This window comes from Euprymna scolopes, chromosome 29, assembly GCF_053919585.1.
Source record: "Euprymna scolopes isolate OS-2025 chromosome 29, ASM5391958v1, whole genome shotgun sequence".
Taxonomy (NCBI): domain Eukaryota; kingdom Metazoa; phylum Mollusca; class Cephalopoda; order Sepiida; family Sepiolidae; genus Euprymna; species Euprymna scolopes.
The window spans coordinates 44,588,176-44,612,768 of NC_136510.1; the positions used below are offsets into that span (position 1 = coordinate 44,588,176).

The following is a 24,593-nucleotide window of genomic DNA, read 5'->3' on the forward strand; positions in this document are numbered from 1 at the left end:
GCATTTATAAAAAACATAATGATAGTTTATTCTTCGACCAGTCGGAAATGATTCTGTACTTCAGGGATTCAAAGTTCTTACATGGTTCCTTCTAAGCCTGATCCTCTGTGCTTCTCTGAGTCTCTGATCTCAATCTGATTCTCTTCTCCTCTAACTAATTTCGAACCCTTTCCTATATTGAGAAATCATTTCTGCCATGACGTCACAGTTATGTCTGGCAACGTGACCACAACTCACGTGTTTCAAACATGCGTGATTTGCATGTTTTGAAACCATTTCTGACGACCAGGAAATTTCCCATTCTCTTTGTTGTTTTACAAAGGAATTTAACCTACTTGTTAATTCTCTAACTGATATTTTTATTATGCATTTTTTCTAAGAATGTGAATAGATTTTCCAGACAAATTTTATTCATAAAATATTTTAAAAGAATTAACAATTTTACTGGACATTCCATTTAAAACCTATTGTTCTTTAAAACTTATCTACAGAGTTCGATTCTCGTTTTATCTGGTATCATTTTCATTATATTTTCAAGTGTATGAAACGGTCTATGCCTACAATTAGCCATTCCGTCAGGTGTGATACTATAGAGGACACAGCCTTTTTCAACATAGGATTAGTTCTGATGACCTCAGAGAAAGATTAAATAGGGAGATGTGTGCAGAAGAGTAGACTTTGGTTGTATGGCCATGTTGAAAAAAAAAGATGAGGATGATTAAGTGAATAGATGTATAACAGTTGAGGCAAGTGATTCAGCTTAAAAGGGAAAGCCAAGGAAGAATTAGGAGAAAGTGATAAAAAAGAACCTGAGGGAAGGAGGGATAATAAAGACTTGACCAGATATAGGTTACTTAAAAAGTTAATCTTAAAGCAATGCAATACATGTCACCATGTTAAAAGGACAATAAACTGATGATGATGATGATGATGATGATGATGATTGCATTTCCTTGTTTAACTTGAAACTTTTATTAAAACCATAAATGCATTTCCATAAATGCCGTGTTCTAAAGCAACTCTATAATACACCTGGATATCTTCGGCACTGGTAGACCAAGGAAGACGACCTGGCTTGTGTGTGTAAAAAGTCATATAACTGCATGCAACCTGATTGATGTCAACCATTTTGATCAGATGACACAAGGAACAAGTGTGAAGCATTGCCTGACGTTGCTCACACTGAAATCTGGGACACATATTGGTTCCATTGTTTGTTGAATCAAATCCAAAGTTCATTATCCAAAGTTGCCATCTATTTCAAAAAGTTTACTTATTCAATGAATCTGACCTGGATATCTTGAGCACTAAGGCACTTGCAGCATCCTAAATGGACAAACTTGATGATTATAGTAATGATGTAGAAGCAGTAACAACAAGTTGCTCAAGTATATCAAGGCTGTGATCAGCATAAACAGTATTAGAGCCTTACAGAGATTTTATTTATTCAATAAATTTGACCGTTCTGCAAGTTATAGTGATTAGTGCTTAAGGAAAGTATGTTTGTAGGAGGAGTAACCCAGACTTACCGGAAAGGGGGACAACATTTGCCATTACACCAGGCAGAATAAATCATTCAAAAGAATAAACAAATAAAACAGCAGGGAAATCAGCTTTCAATGGGAATAAATTAAGGAGAAAAATATCCGAGTTTCAAAAGTAATTTGTAAATTTTTTTGTTTTCATTTTTTTTCTTTTCCAGTCGATCTTTTAAACGTTTGAACAAAAAAATAGAAAAAGACATACAAAGCGTATATTTTAATATTTTAAATATGAAATCTAAATTTCATAAAAGACTAAAAAGAAAAACAACAACTTTTTATTAAAAGTAGAATAGTTTATTTGAACATTTATGAACAAATACATAAAGATGAAACATATTTACATTTCAGAATTCATAAAATAACAAGAAAGTATTTACAAATTGATCAGTGGATGCAAAACAGAAATATTTTTTTCTGTAGATTCAACAAAGTTGAAACAGAAAATAAACGAATTGGAATCTACAGAGAATAAACCATTTTACCAATAAAAAATATTTACAATCTACCCATAATTGGGTACAAAAATGTTATTTGACAGTAAAATAAACATGAAATAAAATATTTAATATTGTTTAGCCAAATGAATGGGAAAAGCAGAATTGAATATTATACAAAAATGAAATATTTCAATCCATTCTTTCCTAAGACATGGCCAGAACAAATTTACATTAAAGAAAGTTTACAGACACAGAAATGAAGAATTTAAACTTAAAATAAACACTACCCCTAATTCACCCAATAATAAAATAAAATAAAATGAAAGGTATAAAATTAATCAAATAATCTGTTTAGAAAAAAAACTAAAGACGTACAAAAATCATTGTAGATTTTTAAGGAGTGTAAAGAACTCCATGTACACGGAAACGATAAAGACAAGTATATTCTAAACTGCCGTGGTTGCTGGAAATCCGTACTTCCACATATTGTGTTGGGTTTGCATTATTCACCTGAAATTAAATAATGAAAACTAATTTAGCATTTCACATGGGAACAATATTGAAATAAAAAGAAACTCTTTAGTGAAAATTGGTTAAAAACAAAGAAAAAAACACAGAAACATTACCTGTGTTATAAACTGCTGAATAGGTCTCCCATCATCTTTGTAAGTATAGCTGCCTAAATAGACACCTTCACGATCATCTGGACCGGATAAGCTCTATAAGGAGAGGTGAAAAAAGATGGACCCAGTTTGAAAATCAAAAGATATTCAGTAAATACTTGCTTGTAAAAAACTTATTCATACATTTTTATTTTTGTGTAAATATTGTAATATTTTTTCTAAAGATTTAGGATGTAATATTTTTTTCTTATTTTAATGACAAAATAATGTTATAAAGTAACTTTCATTTTATTTTTAAGCACTTAACATAAATTAGTTACAAAATGAATATTTAATAATTTATAAAATATTCATTTTGGTGTGAAATTTTACAATTAAGAATAGGAATTAATTTCAGTCAACTTAAAATCCTAATAAAATAACTTAACGGTTACATTTTAGTTTATTTCAAATGTAAGTTTATCGCTTTTATAGACATTTTAAAAAAATCATGAAAATCGAAGCATCTGTTCAACAGACTTTAAAAACATTCTATAGGATTTTAATTTAAAACTGTATTTTCTTATATAGCCACATCTCTTTATGTATTAGTTTATTCAATTATTAATTTACTTGTCCGGCGTCCCGTGTCACACAAAAGATGATAATCGCCAAAATTAATTAAGGAGAAACAAATTACCTCCCTTTAAAGCCGCTTTTTATCAGTTAAAAATCATTAAAACAAATTCCTCTCCAAAAATTTTTAAACAACAAAAAAATGGAACTCGTTTTCCGGTTTTAAATTGATTATTTTATTTTAAAATTAAAAAAAAAAAAAAAAAATCATGTTGGAAGGAGAATGTAATTTTTTTTATCATCGATCTTTTTTTTAATTTAGATTCTAAATTATTAAAAACTTAAAAACAATTAACTACAATATGTTTTAAATTCGTCCTATGTGTTATATTTTAGTTTTTTAATTTAATTTTGTTTGTGATGTGTTTTTAAAATTCTTAAGTCTAAATTAAGAAATAAAGAAAACATAAAATAAACACACATACAAGCTATTTTTCTTCTTTTTTTTTTTACATAGGCATAACCACTTATCAAGGCCCAGAGACCACTCGAGGATAAGGGTTAAGAGTGTACAGTGATTAATTGGACGATTATTGTGAATATTTTGATCAATGTAAACTCTAAACTTTGGGTGAATTTTTTCAAACAGGGAAATCTTTGTTCCCAATTCTCTAAAGATGTACTTAAAGGTTATTACATGTTTATAAAATACAATAAAGAAAAATTAAGTTTTCATAAAAATAGTTTTTTTACCTGAATTACAGTCTTGAGGTCTAACATTGATAATTTGACGTCATAAATAAAATTTGATTAACAGCAAATCTATCCATAAGATCTGATTTCTGGGAAATCTGATTAAATAGACAACTACTTTGATTTTTAATGCGTTAAAGAAAAATTAAGTTTTCATAAAAGAAAGTTATTTTACCTGAATTACAGTTATGGGTGAATTGGTTTTATAATAGAGAGGAAGACCAAAGATACTGATGAGGGTAGGATACTTTGTGAAAGTCTCCGAACAACGATTAGTGATCACACTGCCACCTGAAATAATAAAGAAAAGGATTTTTTCCAAAAATACATTTAAAAAGCTTCTTTAAATATATGCAACCCATAATAAAATGTCAGCTTAAAGTGGATTATTATTTTAAATAAAAATTAACACTTGGAAAGATAAATTTGTGAGCATTGAAGAATGACAGTGCTTTGATTTTAAATTTGTTTGTCAATAATTAGTTTACTGACTATAATTACTGTATTTATGGTATTTTCTTTAGCTATAGTCGAATTATTTTATCACCCAACTTAATGACCGGTTCATAATTATCTATGGAGATAGGAAGATGGAAAACAAAAACGCACCTCCAGATTCCAAAGCAAAATCTGCCATTCCAGTTTTATCAGCATTGAACTTCATCAGAGCTTCGTCTAGCAAAGATCGTAGAAACTGGAAAATTAAAAATGAACATTGTGAAAGTTGTACGCATAATGAAGTTACATGTTTTACCGAATCGAGAGGGAGGGGTTAGTATAGTGTATGTTCATTTGTTATATATACTAGTCTAGCAAAACTGTGACAAAAAGGAAGAAATGAAGAAATACAATATTTCTTTAAGAATATGGATCAATATTTATAATTGACTTTCCAAACTAAAAATTAATTTGTTTTGTAAAAGATTAATTTTATTTTATAATTGATGATTTTTATCAATTGAATGTAAATGGGATGAAATTTGTCCATTTTTATTTCTGTATTAATGGAAGAAAGAATTGGGATTTGTTTTACGGCACATCAACTCTTTTAGGGTAATTTTGTGTGACACAATGTATTTATAATCATTTGATAAATTCTAAAAAGTTATTTAATTGAATCTTTGGTTTTAGATATAATTGCTGGGAATTATTTGTTCTTGTTCAGGTCATTTAGTATTTGTAAAATATTATTGTATAATAAAAATATATAAATGAAAGAGCATAAACATATGTACTAATTGTCCCTAGCCGGAGTTGCCTGGGAGTCATATTACTTACGTCTTTGGTTTCCTTTTCCTTTAACAACAGAGCTTCCTTTATCAAGGATCGTACAAACTGGAAAATAAAAATTTACCATTACAATATCAATCACATTTGGTATCTTTAATCCTGTAGGTTGAGTTTCCAGTGTTTTAGTGAAAACAAAACAAGATTAAACTAATGAATACTGTCCATTGAATATAAATATATGTGCTCTTGTATAAATAAATGAGCACTCTCGTTATTTCTTCTACTACATAAAATTACACGCACACATATGTTATGCTGCCTTTATATTTTTGTAGATTCTAATATTTGTGTGGTTAATATCATTAATCAAATGATTTACTAAGTCCATGGGGCTGTGAATAAATAAAGAATACAACAAAGTGAAAACTGACACTCTTACAATATTTGAACCTGTGGCTCACCTGTACAAATGCACAAGAACAATTTTCAGTAAGTTTTTCATACACATAAAAATAATTCTAGAAGCATATGTAGATAACAAAGAAGTTATATATATATAAATATATATGTAAGTGTGTGTGTGTGTGTGTGTGTGTGTGTGTGTTTGTGTTTTATCTTGCCGTTGACGTCATGCGTCGCACAAAGCCGAGCAAATGCTGAGTTATGTCTGGTTCATTAAATGCACAAGTACCAAGAAGTTATATATATATATATATATATATATATATATATATATATATATATATATAAATATGTGTGTGTGTGTGTGTGTGTGTGTGTGTGTGTGTGTGTGCGTGTGGATAAATTATATGTATTAATATTTATTAAATCCTTAAATCCTAAATTATCTTAGAAAGAATTTAAATGAAATAATTGGTTGCAAATCCAATTTTACAAGTTTCAAATTCACATGAATTGACATAAAAAAATGTCACACAAGCACAGTATCTGCCCTATATTGCCCCCCCCCACATCAATCCCGATATACAACATTTTAAATCAATTCATAGCAACTGTTTTTTTTTGCATTCGTACCATTCTTACCTTTTCAACATCAAAAATGAGAGAAAATTAAACTAAATCGAATACTGATGAAAGTTTACCTTTGCCAGATTAGCAGAAATTTCTATTTTGACATCAGAACGAATGTGAGTGAATCCAGCAAGAGAATCAGAATGAAGAGAATTTTGAAGAGATTTTTTGATTGTCATTTCATATTTGTTCTCACAACTTATTGAACTTTGGCTGCAAAAGAAAAATTATTAAAGTTGAACTTAATCGTTGTAAGAAAAAAGTGGAATTTTTATTCTTGGAAAATGATACAAATGATAACATAGTTTATTTTAAAGGAAATATAGTTGGGAAATCAAGAAACAATTTATTTTGATTCATCAACTCATTTGTGATGTACTTGCATTAAAAAATTTAGTATTTATGTTAGAAGCTTTTCAGTTAAAAAAAATGAAAGATGCTTTTCCAGAATCGCCATCATATGAAAATAAAACAAAAATAAATCTGTATGAATGTACCCGAGATAGAAAGGAAATATTGTTCACAAAAAAAATCATGTAAATTGATCACAAAGTTTTATTTTTCATTAAAAAAATTAAATTCAGTGGCTAAACTACGAGCATCGATCCGAGTTTGAAGGAATAAAGGAGATAAGTCTAAATAATTCAAACTATTCTGGGAAGTAAATTTCAATTCATTTATGCACCAGTAAAATAAACACATCAGTATTAAACATACTTTATATGCAGAGAGAATGTAGAAGGTACATCAGAAAATTCTTAAAAAAAAATGTGAAAAATCAAACTTACCTGTTTAATGATTTTCCTAAATTTGTATTCAAAGACTGAAAAAAAATTAAAATTATAAATCGGTGAATTTGTGTGTTTACTAAGAAAATATAAAGAAATAAAAACAAAATGGAGAAAAAGGGGAAGAGCAAATGCAGTGTCGGGGGTAGGGGGTGCGAATAGAAACAGAATTGGATGTTCTTACCTCAGATTTTCCTGGGTATTGCAACATATTTGATAGGCCAGCTGCAAAAGAGAGAAAAAAAAAATAACAAGATGGATAAAAACATATACTTAATCCTCTTCTTCATAAAAATGAAATTATAGCAAAGGTAGCAGTTCACCCAAAACTGGAGGTAATTCACCAATAACTGGAGGTAATTCACCCATAACCAGAGTTAGATAACCTATAACTTGAGGTAATTAACCTATAACTGGAGGTAGTTCACATATAACCTCCTGTGCAACATTTTCATTTGCTACTAAGATCTAAAAGTGCATCTCACAATTGTATATAATGCCAAAAATTAAAGGGTTTTATGATGAAAAATTCCTGCAACAAATGAAAAAGTACAAAGCTAAAAATATGCTAATCATCCAAATAGATAAATATTTCAACAGATTTGCTAAATTTTGATTCTTGTTTTTTAATTTACAATTACGTTATTCCGATTATTCTCACTATGTTCATCTTTGCTCCAAGCATAATTTTTATAATAACTCAATAGATGTCAAAACGTGTCATAAGAAAAACAAAGCAATACTTACAAATGATCCACAATCCAGTGAGCAGCAGCAAAATAAAAATGGGTAGACGACGGGTAAGTCGACCAGAAGTAACACTGTCAACAAGATGAGAGACATGATTAGAAGTGGAAAGCAGACGTTTATATTATTTAACATTGATTTATATATACAGAGTGACTCCCCAAAAAACAAAAACTAAATGGAAGCCATCTAGAACATATGTTGTAGAACGGAGAAAAAAAGGCCAAAGACCCTAGTGTTTTGATGTGATGTTTTGAATATAATACACTAGTTATGACCAAAGTTTCATTTCATTCGGACAAAAGAGTAAGAAACGAGGCCTTATTAGAGTTGGGGCCCGTTTTTGGGGTGAGGACACCCTGTATATATATATATATATATATATATATATATATATATATATATATATATATATATATACTATCTAGCATTACACCTAGCATTGCCCGGTTATAAAATATATTTTAATAAAATGATAGTTTTTAGACGCAAAATTGACAGAGTAGTTTGTTACAGATCATTCGACAGACAGACAAAATCACATTTATAATAAGTAGCAGGACCTGTGGAAATTCCACAGCAGACTTTTTCATATATAATATATTGATGTTGGCATTTTGTGGATGTTCAGCATAAATGAAGCCGCCCTGGTATTATTGTAGCTTTTGTGTTAAAACTGCAAAAGTATTTATCTAAGCTAGCAGTGTGTGTGTGTGTGTGTGTGTGTGTGTGTGTGTGTGTGTGTGTGTGTGTGTGTGTGAGACTAACTTGTGTTCTTTCAGCTATAATCGAAACTAAAACCAAAACTTACTAAGAATTCTTCATAAAATTATTTATTACAAGTGATGGAAAGTTATAACATTTAAACAACAATTATTCCGAAGAAAAAAGTTGTAAGCGTGACAAAGGAAATAACACACACGCAATCATATTAATATATAGATGAATCTTAACCAAAAGCCGCGAACGTTTTCGTTTTAACACACTGTACACTTGTTTTTAGCACACAAATACGATGATTTATCATGAAAATGGTAAAATTCAAACTGTGTATTACCTGTTTCGAACGAAAGAAAGTATTTATCCTTAGAGTTTAGAAAGGAAATAAAGAAACGGAAAAATGTTATGTCGATTTTTAAACATTTAATAAAACAAAACCTGTTTAGTGTTTATACTTACATTAAAGTTATGTTTGTGCAGAAACGTTTTGCACCTGCCATAAAGCCTTCTTTGGATATCGGGGTTGTCCTCACATTTCTGCAAGGTCTGTTTTCTGAAGTTGCAAATTTGTAGAAAAACAATTTTATATGTTGTTTTAATAAGTCAAATTAGATATTAAATGATTTTTTGTGATTTTATAAAACAGTATTTTGTAAAATAACTGCATAAGAAAGAAAAATTAAATGTTGTTTAAAGATTTTTTGATACATCTAAGAATATTTCGTATTTTTAATTGCCAATATTTTTCATTCTATGACCCTAAAGTATTTTGTTAGTGTCTAAATAGAAATACAATATAAATTGCTGACTTTTTCAAACACTTACCAATTATGTTAAATCTATCTGCATTGTCCATGAGATAATCACCAATTAATTCCAAGTTAGCTGCAGCATACGCCATCCTCTGAGCCATAAAGCTTTCTTTGGAGCAGGGGATGCTCCTTACATTTCTAAAAGTTCTGTTTTCTGAAGAGATTCAAAAATATAAACATTTCAGTTCAAAATAAATTTATTCTTTGTTTATAGAGTCTGAAATCTACAGGACTGGAAGAAATGTCAATCTAATACAATCTAATATCGCTTTTGTTAGAAATAAATTTTTGAATAATGCTGTGTAATACTGCCAAAACATAGAAAACAAGCTGATTTTTTTTTTAGAAATTATTAATCTTATAATCAAACTAATTAAAGAATTAAAGTTTTCGAATGAGTAATATCACTTTTGGTTAAGCATTTAAAATTGTGTCCAGAGCAGAATGCGGGAAAAAAAATTGTATAGACATTAAAATTGTTTCATGTTGTTTTTATTAAATATTAATAAAAAGGAAATCATTTTGAGTTAAAATCTATTTAGCATTACGCATGTAACTTGAGAAAAACATGCTTGAAATGTGTCACCATTATGGCGAATCGAATTAAATTCACTAGCAATTTTGTTTTGATTTTGCTTTAACGCTTATCCTCTAATAAACTACCATTTTTTATGTTAAGTTTTATTTTTATTTAATCAACACAAATTACTGAAGATTTTTATTATTATTTCAATTATCATTCCTAGTAGCAGTAGTAGTAGTAGTTATAGTAGTAATATTTGTAGTAGTGTTTATGTTTATTTAAGAAACACTTATTAAAAAAATCTATTGTTTTCATATAATGTTTTGTATTTGTTACTTGTTAACAGGAATCAACTCTTTGCAGCAAAGATTTACCTGAATAAACAATCCTTTGTCTTCGAGGTCTTAACCAATAGGAATGAGGCATTGTTTGGTCTTGATCCCTAAAAACTGAAAAATAAGGAGAAAGAAACTACATTATTAAAAGAAAAGCAAAATCTATATATATATATAAAGTTTATTTTTTTATCGATCTGACATTGATATTAAAAGCCTACTTTTTCTATTTAAAAAATTATTAAAACAAACTTCTTAATATACTCAGTCATCTATTTTTTAAGGTATGCAAACTTTATTTTCGACCTGAACACAAGAGAAACACATCAGCGTTTCTAGAAAAACAAGTAACAATCTTACAGTCAGACAACAGAAACCATTTCTTCAGAATGCTGTTATCATAGGATTCTGCTAAAGTGTCCTTCATATTTATTTTCATAAACAATCTTTAGAGCAGTGATTTTAATTGGAGGGGGGTAGTACAAGGCTTTTGGTTGTAGTGATGAGGGAAATTTACAAAAAAATAAAAAATAGGATCAAGGGCCACAAAAAATACAGTGTGCATCACTTAATGTTACTAAATGGTAGTGATGGGACATTCCAATATTTTTTTCTGATACCATCACCGATTCTGATACAATTACCGATTCCGATTCTGTATGAATCTCTAAATATTTAACTATAGAGTTGCTATTTATCCTGATTACCATAAAAACACATGTTAAATATGCAGATATCTTCTCGGACATAAAATTACACTTGTGGGAATGATCTATAAATTTTAGTTTAAACAAAATAAAAACAAAATTAAAAGAATCGTTTTTGGAGTTGGAAAATAGGTACAAAATGTTTCAAACGAGATATCAATTCCGATACCCCAAAAAGTTCCAATTTTCTGATTCCTGGTTTCGATTCATCGTTCCAACACTACTAAATGGTTATGTTGGATTTTCCCTCTGCTAGCGTTTGTGCTAAATGCTATTGTGTAACTATTACTTATTATTGTAAATATGGATGCATCTCGTGAGTCAAAAATTTTTGGAAGAGGGGAGGGGAATATCTTTCTGACACATAATGAATAGGTTCATGGGCTACAAACTCCAAGAAAATTCAACTGGACAATTCTGCCTTTTTGGTGTCGGAGGTAAAAACATGCAATCATGCAGGTTAACAAATTGCTGCAATCAATGAGGCGGACTTCATGCATATAAGACAACTTTAGTGAGCTCTATGCACAAACAAACTATGTATAAAAATATCAACTCTCGATAGGATCTTGTGGTCAACATGTTTGTGTTTTTTTACTATTTTTTACTCTTTTTTACATTTTGGATTTTTATAATTTGAAAATATAAAATGTTTTTATTTTAATAAACAATCAATAGTAAAATCTAAAAATAAAAACAAATAATATCTGTAAGTTGCGTAAATACAAGAAATATGCATAAGAATTTTAGTGAATTATTTATTTCAATAAAGTTTTGAACTTTATTTTAATTCATTACATTTTTTATTATTAAATATTTAAAAGAAATTATTAAGCGATTTTTGTTATAAATTATGATTATTCATATTTACTATTTTATCAGATAATTGAATGCTTGTGCAAGATAATAAAATATGAAAATGCATTTAAAATAAAATCACTATTATGTAATTACGTGTCATGTTGAAATTAGAAAAAATTCACCTCCAAAAATGTTTGTTATTCCAGATCCACCATTTTCTAATTTGATCACTAACATATCTAAAAAAAATCGTATCTCCAAATAATTATTCTCATTTGAATTAAAAGACACAGAGTTAATCCATTCAAAGGTCACAAGCTAAAATTATACTTAAATTACACTAAAAAATCACTAAACAAAGATAAATACAACACTAATGACACGGAAATTGATATATAATAATAAATATTAATAAAAACAATAACAAGATAGAATAGTACTCACCACCTTGGTGAGTGCCAGTGTTAGAGATGTACGCAAGGAGATAGGGAGAAAAGCAAGGCTACCACGCACAAACACACACACAGACACACACACAGACACACACACACACACACACACACACACACACACACACACAGACACACACACACACACACACACACACACAATATGGCAACTAAAAAGGGCCAAGATTATACACAAATAAAAACTAAGATAGATGCAATCCTCTACGCTAGGTATGCCCAAACATGGAGTACTGTTACTACATCATGGCAGGAGCTTCTCAGCATGCCCTATCCAGCCTGATAGAGTTCAAAACTGTCTTTGAAACCTAGTAGGTGATGCCATTTTCTTTTCCTTGCAGCCTCTTTCACACAGAAGAGATGTTGCAAGCATGTCTCTGCCCTACTATTATTTTCATGCCAAGTGCTCGTCTGAACTTCAATCAATGGTCCCCTACAACCTTTATATACAATATCCCTTATATAGTGTTATAGCAGCAAAAACCCTCAAGAAGTATTTTCTTCTGCGAATTGATGCTAAGCGATTCAGCTACAACTGATCAATCTCTCTTCTTTCTGTCCCCTAGACGCAATAGCTTATCAACTCAAGAGGAAAAGTAGATAGAAATAGAGTGAGAGAGAAGTTCATAAGAACTCTCCCATTTTGTTTTCATGGCTGGGCAGCGCCAGATAATTATTTTTGTGTCAAATAAAATACACTTTAAATGCAGAAAAAAAGATCCTTACCTGTAGATCCTTATTTACTGTCTCTGTATGATCACAGGATGTGACACAAGGTCGTCAAGAAGAAATTCAGCTTCAGGAAAAGGGTTACTTATCGATCTATATCTATCAATATGTCACTAAAACTTTGTTTGACGTTGCTGACTTGTTATCGTGCAAAATGAAGAATGAGTGGTAATTGTTAAAAGCTTTTCCTTTTTATAAAGAATGGTAGTTGCCCAAATTCTTTTATGACGTCACAGAAAGATACATTTTCTATTGAAATAGAGGGTAAGAAAAAATCTTTTATGACGTCACAAAAGGATAATGTTCTCCATTGAGATATGTCAAAAAATCTTTTATGACGTCACAAAACGATATTGTAATCTACTAAAACAGCTGATAGATACCCCATGACACAAAAGGTCAAAGGTCATTTGTTTGAATTATTATATATGTGTGTATAATAATGTCAGTCCCTTTAATAACTCGGTTCTTATTGTTGAGCACTCTAAAGTTGAAATAAAATTTGGTCACTTAAGCTTGCATGCACAGATCATGATGTTATAATCATTAGATCACTCTGAACGGTTATTACGACATTTAAAAATAAATGTTTTATTTCAATGATATTTCTTGCGGTTGAGGTTGGCTGTGGGGTTAGTTCCTTGCTAATAGAGTCAGACATGTATTGGGACAATGTCAAAACATTTTTAATTAACTGCCCGCATAGTAGCCACCGAATAGCGCAATTGTTAGAAGTTTCGACTGTCATATGGGCGGTTGGGTTTCAATTCTAGCTCGAGGTAGTTGCTTGTCTAGCTGCGAAACAGTGCTGTATGTGGATATATATATATATATATATATATATATATATATATATATATATAGTCTGTTTATTATACAAGCATTATTGCTACATATTTTCCCCCACAAAAATCCGGACATCTCCCTTTCTCTCTCACTCTCACTCTCTCTCTCTCTTTCTCTCTCTCTAGTCTGTTTATTATACAAACATTATTGTTTACATATGTGCTACATATTTTTCTCCCAAAACAACTTTTAAAATCAAGAAAAACAGTAATCGCATAAAAGTATAATCAAATTTCCTCCATAAAAATTTTGAAAACAAAAAAACAGTAAAAACATAAAAGTATAAAAAATTTCCTACACAAAAAAATAAAAATAAAAAAAACAGTAAAAACATAAAAGTATAATAAAATTCCCTCAACAAAAAAATGAATAACAACATAAGTAAACTAGAAAAAAATATTTTTCTTACAATTCACTTAAAGAAAAATGTTTGACAATTTTCTAGAAAAAAAAATAAAAAGTTATTATCGTAGGTTGTTTTCGTATTTTATCATATTTTATCACATTGCTTTTTATTTATTTCTCTAATAAATGTTGTTACGTTTCCTAGATTTTTTTTTAGATTTGAATGGCGGCGCTAGGAATATTTTTGGTAGCTCTTTTGGGTTATTTCCAGGTTTCTGTTGGCGGTTTTTCTTTTGGTTCTTGATTTTGTTATGTTGAATCCAAACTTTAGAGGTTTGGATTCTGGCAACTCATCAAATGTTGGTTGGTGCTCACAATAGTTGCTTGATGTTGTCTGGACAAATAAAACTACCGTGTTATATACATTACTTGTTTTATTTTTTATTATTTTAATTCAATTAGGTTGAAGAGATGAAGTGGCCTACCGCATGCCAAGCATTTGCCTGCTATTTCAGACACTCTAACTGAGATATATTTTTAAGATTTTAACCATCCCTTTAAGTGCAATTGTTTCTATCTCTTTTGCACTTAGTTCACCGGGTATCTTCACAATATTTACACACTCCTTTATACTGCATTGTATAATAGCCATCTCTCCGCAGAATCTTATGAATACATTTGTGAATACTTGCCATGATATTGGTTGGCCGATTCTGTACATATTCTCAGCCAATTTTTTCTCTTATCTTAACATGTTCAATTGTTTTCCTCTATGTATGTATATATTTGTATTGTTCCTGCTCTTTTTGGTTTCTGATGTTAGTATCTTGATCAAGCTCTATGTTTTCTGTTTGGATCTGCTTCGCGGCTCTGAAGAAGCATTTGTCACATTTATTCAGGTCAAACATGTACGACCTGCAACGGTCCACTTAAGTCAGTATCTGAGCTGGCATACTGCTTGAGGTCATCTATAAAAAGCAAGTGGTTGATTCTTTCGTTTGAGTCTTATTCGTGGAACTGACTCAAGTTGTAGTCACCCAATCTTTTATTCAGTAGTTTACTTAGCGGATTTATCATCAGTGGAAGTCGTTTCACATTTCTAGCTGCCCTCCTAACCTAACGGATCTTTGGAGACCGAAACTTCTTTAAAATTTAAAAGTTTGTTGAGATTTACATTATGTATAAAATTCTTTGGGGAAAATGATGCAAATGGCTACCAATCTATACTTTACTAAATATGTGCTGCCTACCTTTTAGTGATTCGTGAGAGGAAAAAACCCCTTAAAATTCAAAGACGTACATCCGATTTCAATGAAATTTAAACCATATATACAAGGGTCATTGTACAAGTAAGGCCTCTTATGTTTTATCTCATAAATTTAAACGTTTGAGGAGCTATGAAAACCAGAATTGTACCATTAAAATGAGCTTTTTTTGTGCTTTTTTTTCTACATTATCATCACCATTCCAATGCACTTTTGCTAGCCTTTTATAATGTCTCGATGGTAAAAGTTCCAAGCATGCTTTGTCACTAACATAACTGTCGCCACTCTGAAATCGACGAACCCATCTCCAACTGTTGACATCAACTGCATCGACTTCATAAAAGTTCAACAGGCGCTGTTGAATGTTGATCAGTTCAATTTTTCTACATGGATAAATTTAATGACACATCTTTGATTTTGACTCAGGTCTATGACAGGATTTTTTTTGCTTAGAGTCTCACATTATCAATATCTGCAACAGAGAGATGAAATTTTCAGGTCATGAATTGAAAAATAGGAGGAATTTTCTTTCTGCATATCACTCGTTTAAGATATTAATTCAAAGAATTTTCCAACATTACATTTTTCCAACTATATTGAGAATCAAAATGGGAAGCAGTAAAACCAAAGGCAGTAAAATATTATGAAAATGGTGAAAAATGACATGGAAGTAATCCTCATTCAATCCCGAACAATGTCAGTTAATTAAAAAATCGTGCTTCTTGATAAAGCAGTTTCGGAATTTTTAATGTTTGAAGAATAAAATCTTTAATTTAAAAAAAAATATTTTAATTCTCTTTATTTCCTCAACCGTTACTTCATTTTACTTTTTTTTTATTTTTATAAGGTCGGATTTTTTTTAAAGACAAGTATAATCACCCCAATATAACAAGAATTAGCAGTGAGTATAAGTAATCTATATATCTATGAAAGTGTAAATGTTTATTTGTCTGTCTGTCTGTCTGTCTGTCTGTCTGTTTGTCTGTCTGTCTGTGTACATTTCCCTACCAAATAACTCTCAATTTTCGGTCTACACACTCGAGATTTGACATAAGGGGTGTTGAGATTTAGGAAAATCTTTTTAATCAGTTTTCGGCCAGAAATTTGTCTATTAAAGGGTCAAAGTTGAACGATTTGACCTTTCAGAACTCTACCAAAATCCTCCGCCAATTTTGAGGCTTAGTACTTGAAATTTTAGATGTAGGTTACTTGGACTCTAACAAACACCTCCGCTAATTGTGGATCTAAACACTTGAAATTTTACATGTAGATTACTTGGATAAGTGTCAAACATTTTAATATAATTTGAGCCCAAAACAATAAATGTGAAGGGGTCAAAATTGAGGTCAAATTTAAAAAAGAATTTGACGTCTGCGATCATTTCTATATGGTAGTTAAGGAAGCATATTATATAGAAAGGCATTACTGTACATATTCACACTTTTTAATATATACATATGCACATAAAGTTATGAACAGTACGTAGGGCCTGAGCAAAGCCGGGCAGAACTGCTAGTATATCTATAGAAGTGAAAATGTGTGTGTGTGTCTGTCTATGTGTGTGTAAATTTCCCTACCAAATGACACTGTCAATTTTCGGTCTAGAGACTCGAGATTTGACATATGGGGCATTGAGATTTGGGAAAATACTCTTAATCAGTTTTCGGCCACAAATTTGGCTGTCAAGAAGTCAAAGTTCAATGATTTGATCTTTGGAAACTCTAACAAACACCTTCGTCAATTTTGGGTCTCACCACTTGAAATTTTAAATGTAGGTTACTTGGACATGGATCAAATTTTACAATTTGATTTGAGCCCAAAAAATAAAATTTTAAAGGTTACAAAATTTGGGTTAAAGTTTAAACAAATTTGACCTCTGCGGTCTCTACCAAATGACTCAGCCAATTTCTAGTCTAAACATTTGAAATTTTACACAGAGGGTATTTAGAGATAGAGCAAGATTTTAATCGGTTTGAGTCGAAAATTTGAGCTGACAAGGGGTCAAAGTTCAAAGGATTTGATCTTTGCAGTGTCTAGAAAACTATTCAGACAATTTTGAGTCTGAACATTTAAAATTTATACATAATGGGTATTCAGACCTGCGGCAAGTATTTTAATCTGTTTTGGGACGAAAATTTGGCTACCAAAAGGTCAAAGTTGAAAGAGTTGATCTTTGAAGATTCTACCAAATTTCTCTGCTAATTTTGAGTCTAAAGACATAAAATTTTAGATGTAAGTAACTTGTACATGGGTAAAACTTTGTATTTCGATTTGAGACCAACATAATTAATCTTAAGGAGTCAAAATTGGGATCACAATTAAAAAAAATTCACCTCTGCAGTCTCTACAAAATTACTAAGACAAAGTTTGGTCTAAACATTTGAAACCTACATAAAGTGTATTCACATGTAGGGCAAATTATGAACAGTACATAAGGCCTGAGCAAGATTTGACATAAGGAGTAGTGAGATTTGGGAAAATCTTCGTAATCGGTTTTTGGCCACAAATTTGGCTGTCAAGGATCACAGTTCAACGATTAGACCTTTGAAAACTCTACCAAACTCCTCCACTAATTTTGGGTCTTGGACATGGATCACACTTCTTTATTTGATTTGAGCCCAAGAAATAATTGTTAAAGAGTGAGAATTGGGGTCAAATTTTAAACAAATGTGATCTCTGCGATCACTACCAAATTACTCAGCCAATTTCTGGTCGTTTGAAATTTCACATAAAGGGTATTCAGAGATAGGGAAAACTTTTTATTGGTGTGGGTCAAAAATTTGAGCTGCCAAAGGGTCAAACTTTAAAAGATGTGACATTTGCGGGGTCTAACAAACTATTCAGACAATTTTTGGTCTAAACATTTAAAATTTATACATAACTGGTATTCAGACATGCGGCAATTTTGAGTCTAAAGACATAAAATTTTAGATATAGGTAACTTGGACATGGGTAAAACTTTGTATTTCGATTTGAGGCCAAAATAATAAGTCTAAAGGGGTCAAAATTGGGGTGCAATTATAAAACAATTAACCTCTGCAGTCTCTACGAAATTACTGGAGCAATTTTTGGTCTCAATATTTGAAATCTTACATAAAGTGTATTCACATGTAGGGAAAGTTATGAACAGTACATAGGGCCCGAGCAAGGCTGGGCTGAACAGTTAGTATGTCTATAAAATTGAAAATGTCTGTGTGTGTGCGTGTGTACATTTCCCTACCAAACAACTCCGTCAATTTTCGGTTTACAGACTCGAGATTTGAAATATGAGGTATTGAGATTTAGGAACAATTGGGGTCAAAGTTAAAAAAAACTTACCTCTTACCCAATTTTGGGTTTAAACATGTAAAATTTTACATAAAGTTTATTTAACACACAGTGCAAGTTTTTTAATCAGTGTCTTGCCAGAAATTTGGGTACCAAGGCGTCAAAGTTAAAAAAGGTTTACCATTTGTGGTCTATAGCAAAATATTCATCAAATTTGGGGTCTAAACATTTGAAATTTTACAAAAGTGTATTCAGACCTGCGGCAAGCATTTTAATCAGTTCTTGGGCAAAAATTTGGCTGCCAAAAGATCAAAGTTAAAAAGTTGACCATAACAGACTCTACCAAACTCCTCGGTCAATTTTGGGTCTAAACATTTGAAATTTTACATGTAGGTTACCTGGACACTTTTAATTACATTTGATCCCAAAACAATAAACGTTAAGGGGTCATAATTGGAGTCAAATTTATTTTAAAAAATTGACCTCTGCAGTCTTCACCAAATTACTAAGCCAATTTTTAGTCTAAACATTTGAAATTTTACATAAAGTGTATTCAGACATAGGGTAAGCTTTTTAATCGGTTATTGGCCGAAAATTTGGCTGATAAGAGGTCAAAAGTCCAAAGATTTTATCTTTGCAGTCTCTAGCAAACTATTCAGGCAATTTTGTATCTAAACATTAAAAAATTTACATAAATGTTATTCAAACACACAGCAAGCTTTTTAATCAGTTTTTGGGCGAAAATTTAGCTGCCAAGAGGTCAAAGCTGACTCTTCCAAACTCCTCCCTCAATTCTGGGTCTAAACACTTAAGCTAAACTGCTTATGTTAGAATAAAAGTATCCAAACTAACATGAGAAAAAATTATGAGAATTAATAAAGAAGACAAAAATTTTATAATTAAAAAAGTAAATGTTCAAATTTCAATAAAAATGATTCTCTGAGAAGCAATACATGAAAAATGTTTTTTTTTTTTAAAAATGCTTAACAAGATAAGATTAAAACTTAAACCCTTTATTTGCATGTGGAAAATGGAAAGAGTGCATGATTTTTTAAAAGCAGTAAGCCACGAAGAGAAATTAATAAAAATTGACGTTTCTGAAGTTATTGGTTATTCGTATTATTTGAATTTATCAGAATACTGTTCTCAACGTTTCAGTAAATGTAACTACCGACTTCTTCAGGTGTATCTTGTCGAACTTAGAAAATGTTTCTATGAACTCGGAAATTTGGACGTTTCTGTTTATGTAACCAAGTATTCTAACCACTGCACCACGGGTCGTTCTAGAAAATAAATTATAAAAGTGATATTCTCCTGAAGATTTACGTTTCAATCCTCAATGTGGGCGACTGAAAAATACAATTGTGAATTACTTAGGACCTCTATATAGTCACGGCTGACGGAACAAAACCTGCTTCCCTGATAAATAAAGTGTTTCATTTGAAATTCTGTCTAAATTCTTCAGTTCGACAAAGACATTCACAAGTTTGACAAGATACACCTGAAGAAGGTTGGAGGTTACATTAACTGAAACGTTGTGAAAATCACACTCAAGATAAAATCAGTAGTCCAATGAATCAAAATAATATGATTAATAAAAATTATTTGAACAGAGTTTGAATAAATAATTTAGAGTTTACCCTGAATGTAAAGCATGATACATTTTATTTTATTAATATGTAACTAGCGGGATCTGTGGACATTCCACAGGGGCCTACTACATATGTAATATATCGATGTTGGCATTCTATACATGTCCGCCGTAAATGGAGACTCTCTGATATTATTGTAGATGTTTTAAAACTGCAAAAATATTTATCTAAGTTAGCAGAGACGCCCGGCATAACTTAGTTGTAAAGTTCACTTAAATATGATATTTTAATTCTTGCAAATTTCGTATATATTATACAGTTACATTTTATTAATTTTTATTTATCATAAAGTTGCACTTTCAAAAATAAAAAATATATATCCATATAACTTGGGTGCATCAGCTTGAATCAAAACCGAAACCAAAACTTATGAAGAATTCTTGATAAAATTATTTATGACAACAATTCGAAGTATATAACAATTAAACGACCCGGATGTAAGCATGACACAGAAAATAACACATACGCTATCGTATTAATATATAGATTACTCCTTTATTCCTTTAAAAAACAATCCACTATTTTATATAAACTTATAAAGGTTTCTGGATAAAATTTATTATAAAAAATAGATTACTGGAGTGCCATCAGCTATAAACAAACAAAAACCCACTCCATTATTCTATATATATTTGGGGGTAGATATCTCTGATAAAATATGTTATACAGCACAAATCATAGAAAATATAGTTAGACGGTGAATGATATGATGGGTGTGTTATGTCAGCCTTTTTTTTACATAGGCATCATCACTTACCAAGGCCCAGAGGCCACTCGAGGATAACAGTTAATGATTGTACAGTAGTCAATTGGACAATATAGTAATCGCTAGTAATGGAAATTCGGTACATTTGTAAACTTAAGTGGAATGGCTCATCAAGAACTTGTTTACATTGGACTTGAAGACAACCACATTGTAATCAGCTGAAGGCAGGCAAACAGAAGAGAGTTCCACAGGCGTGCAGTTCTAAGAAAAAGCTTTGTTCATGGAATCTACATTTAGGTTTAGGCACAGATACAAAGTGGAGGGAATTATTGATAGTGTTTTCAGCTAGACGAGTGTTTCTTGTGAAAGTTTGGCGAGGGGGGACCATAGATTGAAGCTCAGTCGAACACTTTCCATGAAAATAATGATAAAGCAGAGAGAGACAACATCTCTTCTGTGAGAAAGAGCTTGCAGGGAAGAGAAAAGGGGATCGCCTACAAGGCTACAAAGTCAATTTTGAACCCTATCAAGGCAGGATAAGTCGTTTCTAACAACCCCTACCCAAATGCGACAACAGTATTCCATCCTTGGACGTACTTGACTTATATATAGAAGTAGAATTGCATCAGCAGTGAGATATCTATTGGATCGATAGAAGGATTCGACCATTTTTCTAGCAGCCTTGGCAAGGGATTTGATGTATGTGTTCCATTTCAGATCAGGAATAAAGGTCAAGCCCAAAAGCTTGTCAAAACATGAAGCCTTCCCAAGACGAGAGCCATTCATTTCAATTGATGCTGAATGCGTTGATGATGTAAAGATAAAGCTTGGTTGTAGATGCATTAAAAGTAACCAGCCACCTCTATTCCCATTGTTCCACATGCTCAAGATCAAAGAAGAGAGAATCAGTAAAAACTTGGTCATTTATGGTCTTTGATGTGCTAGTGTCATCAGCATAAATGTCTATGAATGATGTAAGGATATGATTTGAAAGATCATTAATGTAAATCAGGAAGAGAGTGTGGCCTAGGATGGACCCCTGACGGACTCCAGCATTAATACTGTGAGCTTCTGCTTTCTGTCCATCAACCACTACTCTTATGAACCTATCAAAAAGAAATGATTTAATAATTGAGAAGACATTTCGAGCTAGAGATCTTGAGAAGTAAATCTTTATGCCATACCCTATCAAAGGCCTCTGATATGCCAAGAGCAATTGCCCTAGAAAGGTAGCCTCCGTCGAAAGATTAGCTAATCCTCAGATATAACTGTAATGCACATATGTTGTAGATCTAGCAGAACGGAAACTATATTGTGTGTCACTAAGAAGGTTATTTTGCTGATGTGGTTGACCACTTTTCTATTTAACACAGATTCCAGTAAATTACTCATGACGCACAGAAGACTTAGGCGCAGAGCCTGTTCTTGGTCATCAGGCTAGGCGCGGAAAAGGAAGTAATCAGTTCTGGTCAATGTGGGGGGAAACCCTTCATATCAGACAATTGCTAATTTTCGACTCTGCCAGAGTACCCCCTTGGGGGAGCTGATATTTCCTCCCCACATTAAAAAACGGCCTTGTGCCTAATTTGCTCAGTGGGGAAGCAAATAAATAAACAGATAAACAGAAGACTTATTGACCTGTACTGAGAGGGACATGACCGATCACCTGAATTCTGAAATACAGGGCATACTGATGAGATTTTCCAGGCTGATGGGTAGCAATTCTCCTTAAGACAACGCTTAAACAGTTTTGTAAGCATGGGCACTAGTTCTGGTCGAAGCTTTTTGAGCACTATAATTGGAATCTCGTCAAGGCCAGTTACTTTACTGGAATCAAGGTTTTTGATTAGCTTGGCAACATCATGCACAGATATTTGTATGTCACATAGCGTGTTTTCTGATGCAGAAGGAAATATTGGGGGTTGGTGACCTTGGTCGCAAAGGGTAGAATTAGTGCACAGTTCTTAGCAAAGAGTTTGGCTTTGTCTGATGCTGACGAGATTACCTCAGGTCCATTGATGACAGTTGAGATAGAGTACACGCTTCTATTCAGGATTCTGCTATTTGCAAAAGCTGGTGGGAGCCAAGCCACTGTTCAGCTACTTTGGACTTGACAGTCTGAGCATACAAGTTTCTCACGTTCTCTATAACTTTTTCAGTGGTTACTGGCAGTCACGAAAGCGATTTTAATCTGAGTACATCTATTACGTTGGAAGCAATGGAAAAAGTGATTAATGTATATGTTATGTTATCGTCTTTTAGAGGGTACGTATTATTTACATGACGGCCTGTACATATATTATTAAATGTTCCTTGTAGTTGAAGACATTTATATGGAGAGAGTTGATACTCACAAGACATATACTTTGAGGAGAGGATGAAGTGGTATACATTGATACATACTGGAATGATTAAACACATTACCTTTTTTTGTTGGAATGATGAACACAGAAATACAGCATTTATAAAAAACATAATGATAGTTTATTCTTCGACCAGTCGGAAATGATTCTGTACTTCAGGGATTCAAAGTTGTTACATGGTTCCTTCTAAGCCTCCCGCTTCCAAGAGGATGCCCTGACTCTAACTGAGAATCAGTCTGATCCTCTCTGCTTCTCTGAGTCTCTGATCTCAATCTGATTCTCTTCTCCTCTAACTAACTTCGAACCCTTTCCTATATTGAGAAATCATTTCTGCCATGACGTCACAGTTATGTCTGGCAACGTCACCACAACTAACGTGTTTCAAACATGCGTGATTTGCATGTTTTGAAACCATTTCTGACGACCAGGAAATTTCCCATTCTCTTTGTTGTTTTACAAAGGAATTTAACCTACTTGTTAATTCTCTAACTGATATTTTTATTATGCATTTTTTCTAAGAATGTGAATAGATTTTCCAGACAAATTTTATTCATAAAATATTTTAAAAGAATTAACAATTTTACTGGACATTCCATTTAAAACCTATTGTTCTTTAAAACTTATCTACAGGGTTCGATTCTCGTTTTATCTGGTATCATTTTCATTATATTTTCAAGTGTATGAAACGGTCTATGCCTACAATTAGCCATTCCGTCAGGTGTGATACTATAGAGGACACAGCCTTTTTCAACATAGGATTAGTTCTGATGACCTCAGAGAAAGATTAAATAGGGAGATGTGTGCAGAAGAGTAGACTTTGGTTGTATGGCCATGTTGAAAAAAAAGATGAGGATGATTAAGGGAATAGATGTATAACAGTTGAGGCAAGTGATTCAGCTTAAAAGGGAAAGCCAAGGAAGAATTAGGAGAAAGTGATAAAAAAGAACCTGAGGGAAGGAGGGATAATAAAAACTTGACCAGATGTAGGTTACTTAAAAAGTTAATCTTAAAGCAATGCAATACATGTCACCATGTTAAAAGGACAATAAACTGATGATGATGATGATGATGATGATGATGATGATGATGATTGCATTTCCTTGTTTAACTTGAAACTTTTATTAAAACCATAAATGCATTTCCATAAATGCCGTGTTCTAAAGCAACTCTATAATACACCTGGATATCTTCGGCACTGATAGACCAAGGAAGACGACCTGTGTGTGTAAAAAGTCATATAACTGCATGCAACCTGATTGATGTCAACTATTTGGATCAGATGACACAAGGAACAAGTGTGAAACATTGCCTGACGTTGCTCACACTGAAATCTGGGACACATATTG

General features: G+C 31.7%; 1 protein-coding gene across 1 annotated transcript; it reads right to left on the minus strand.

Annotated features, from left to right (window-relative positions):
- Nucleotides 1–3,922: 3,922 nt before the first annotated feature.
- On the minus strand, nt 3,923–12,944 carry LOC145252401 (uncharacterized). Its single transcript, XM_080111791.1, has 11 exons — nt 12,801–12,944; nt 10,139–10,213; nt 9,255–9,395; nt 8,889–8,982; nt 7,710–7,783; nt 7,147–7,187; nt 6,963–6,997; nt 6,246–6,387; nt 5,191–5,247; nt 4,522–4,606; nt 3,923–4,203 (listed from the first exon to the last, which is right to left on the minus strand). Exons 2-11 carry the CDS (start codon nt 10,188–10,190, stop codon nt 4,079–4,081), a joined length of 846 nt encoding a protein of 281 aa, XP_079967917.1. The 5' UTR covers nt 10,191–10,213; nt 12,801–12,944; the 3' UTR covers nt 3,923–4,078.
- Nucleotides 12,945–24,593: the final 11,649 nt, after the last annotated feature.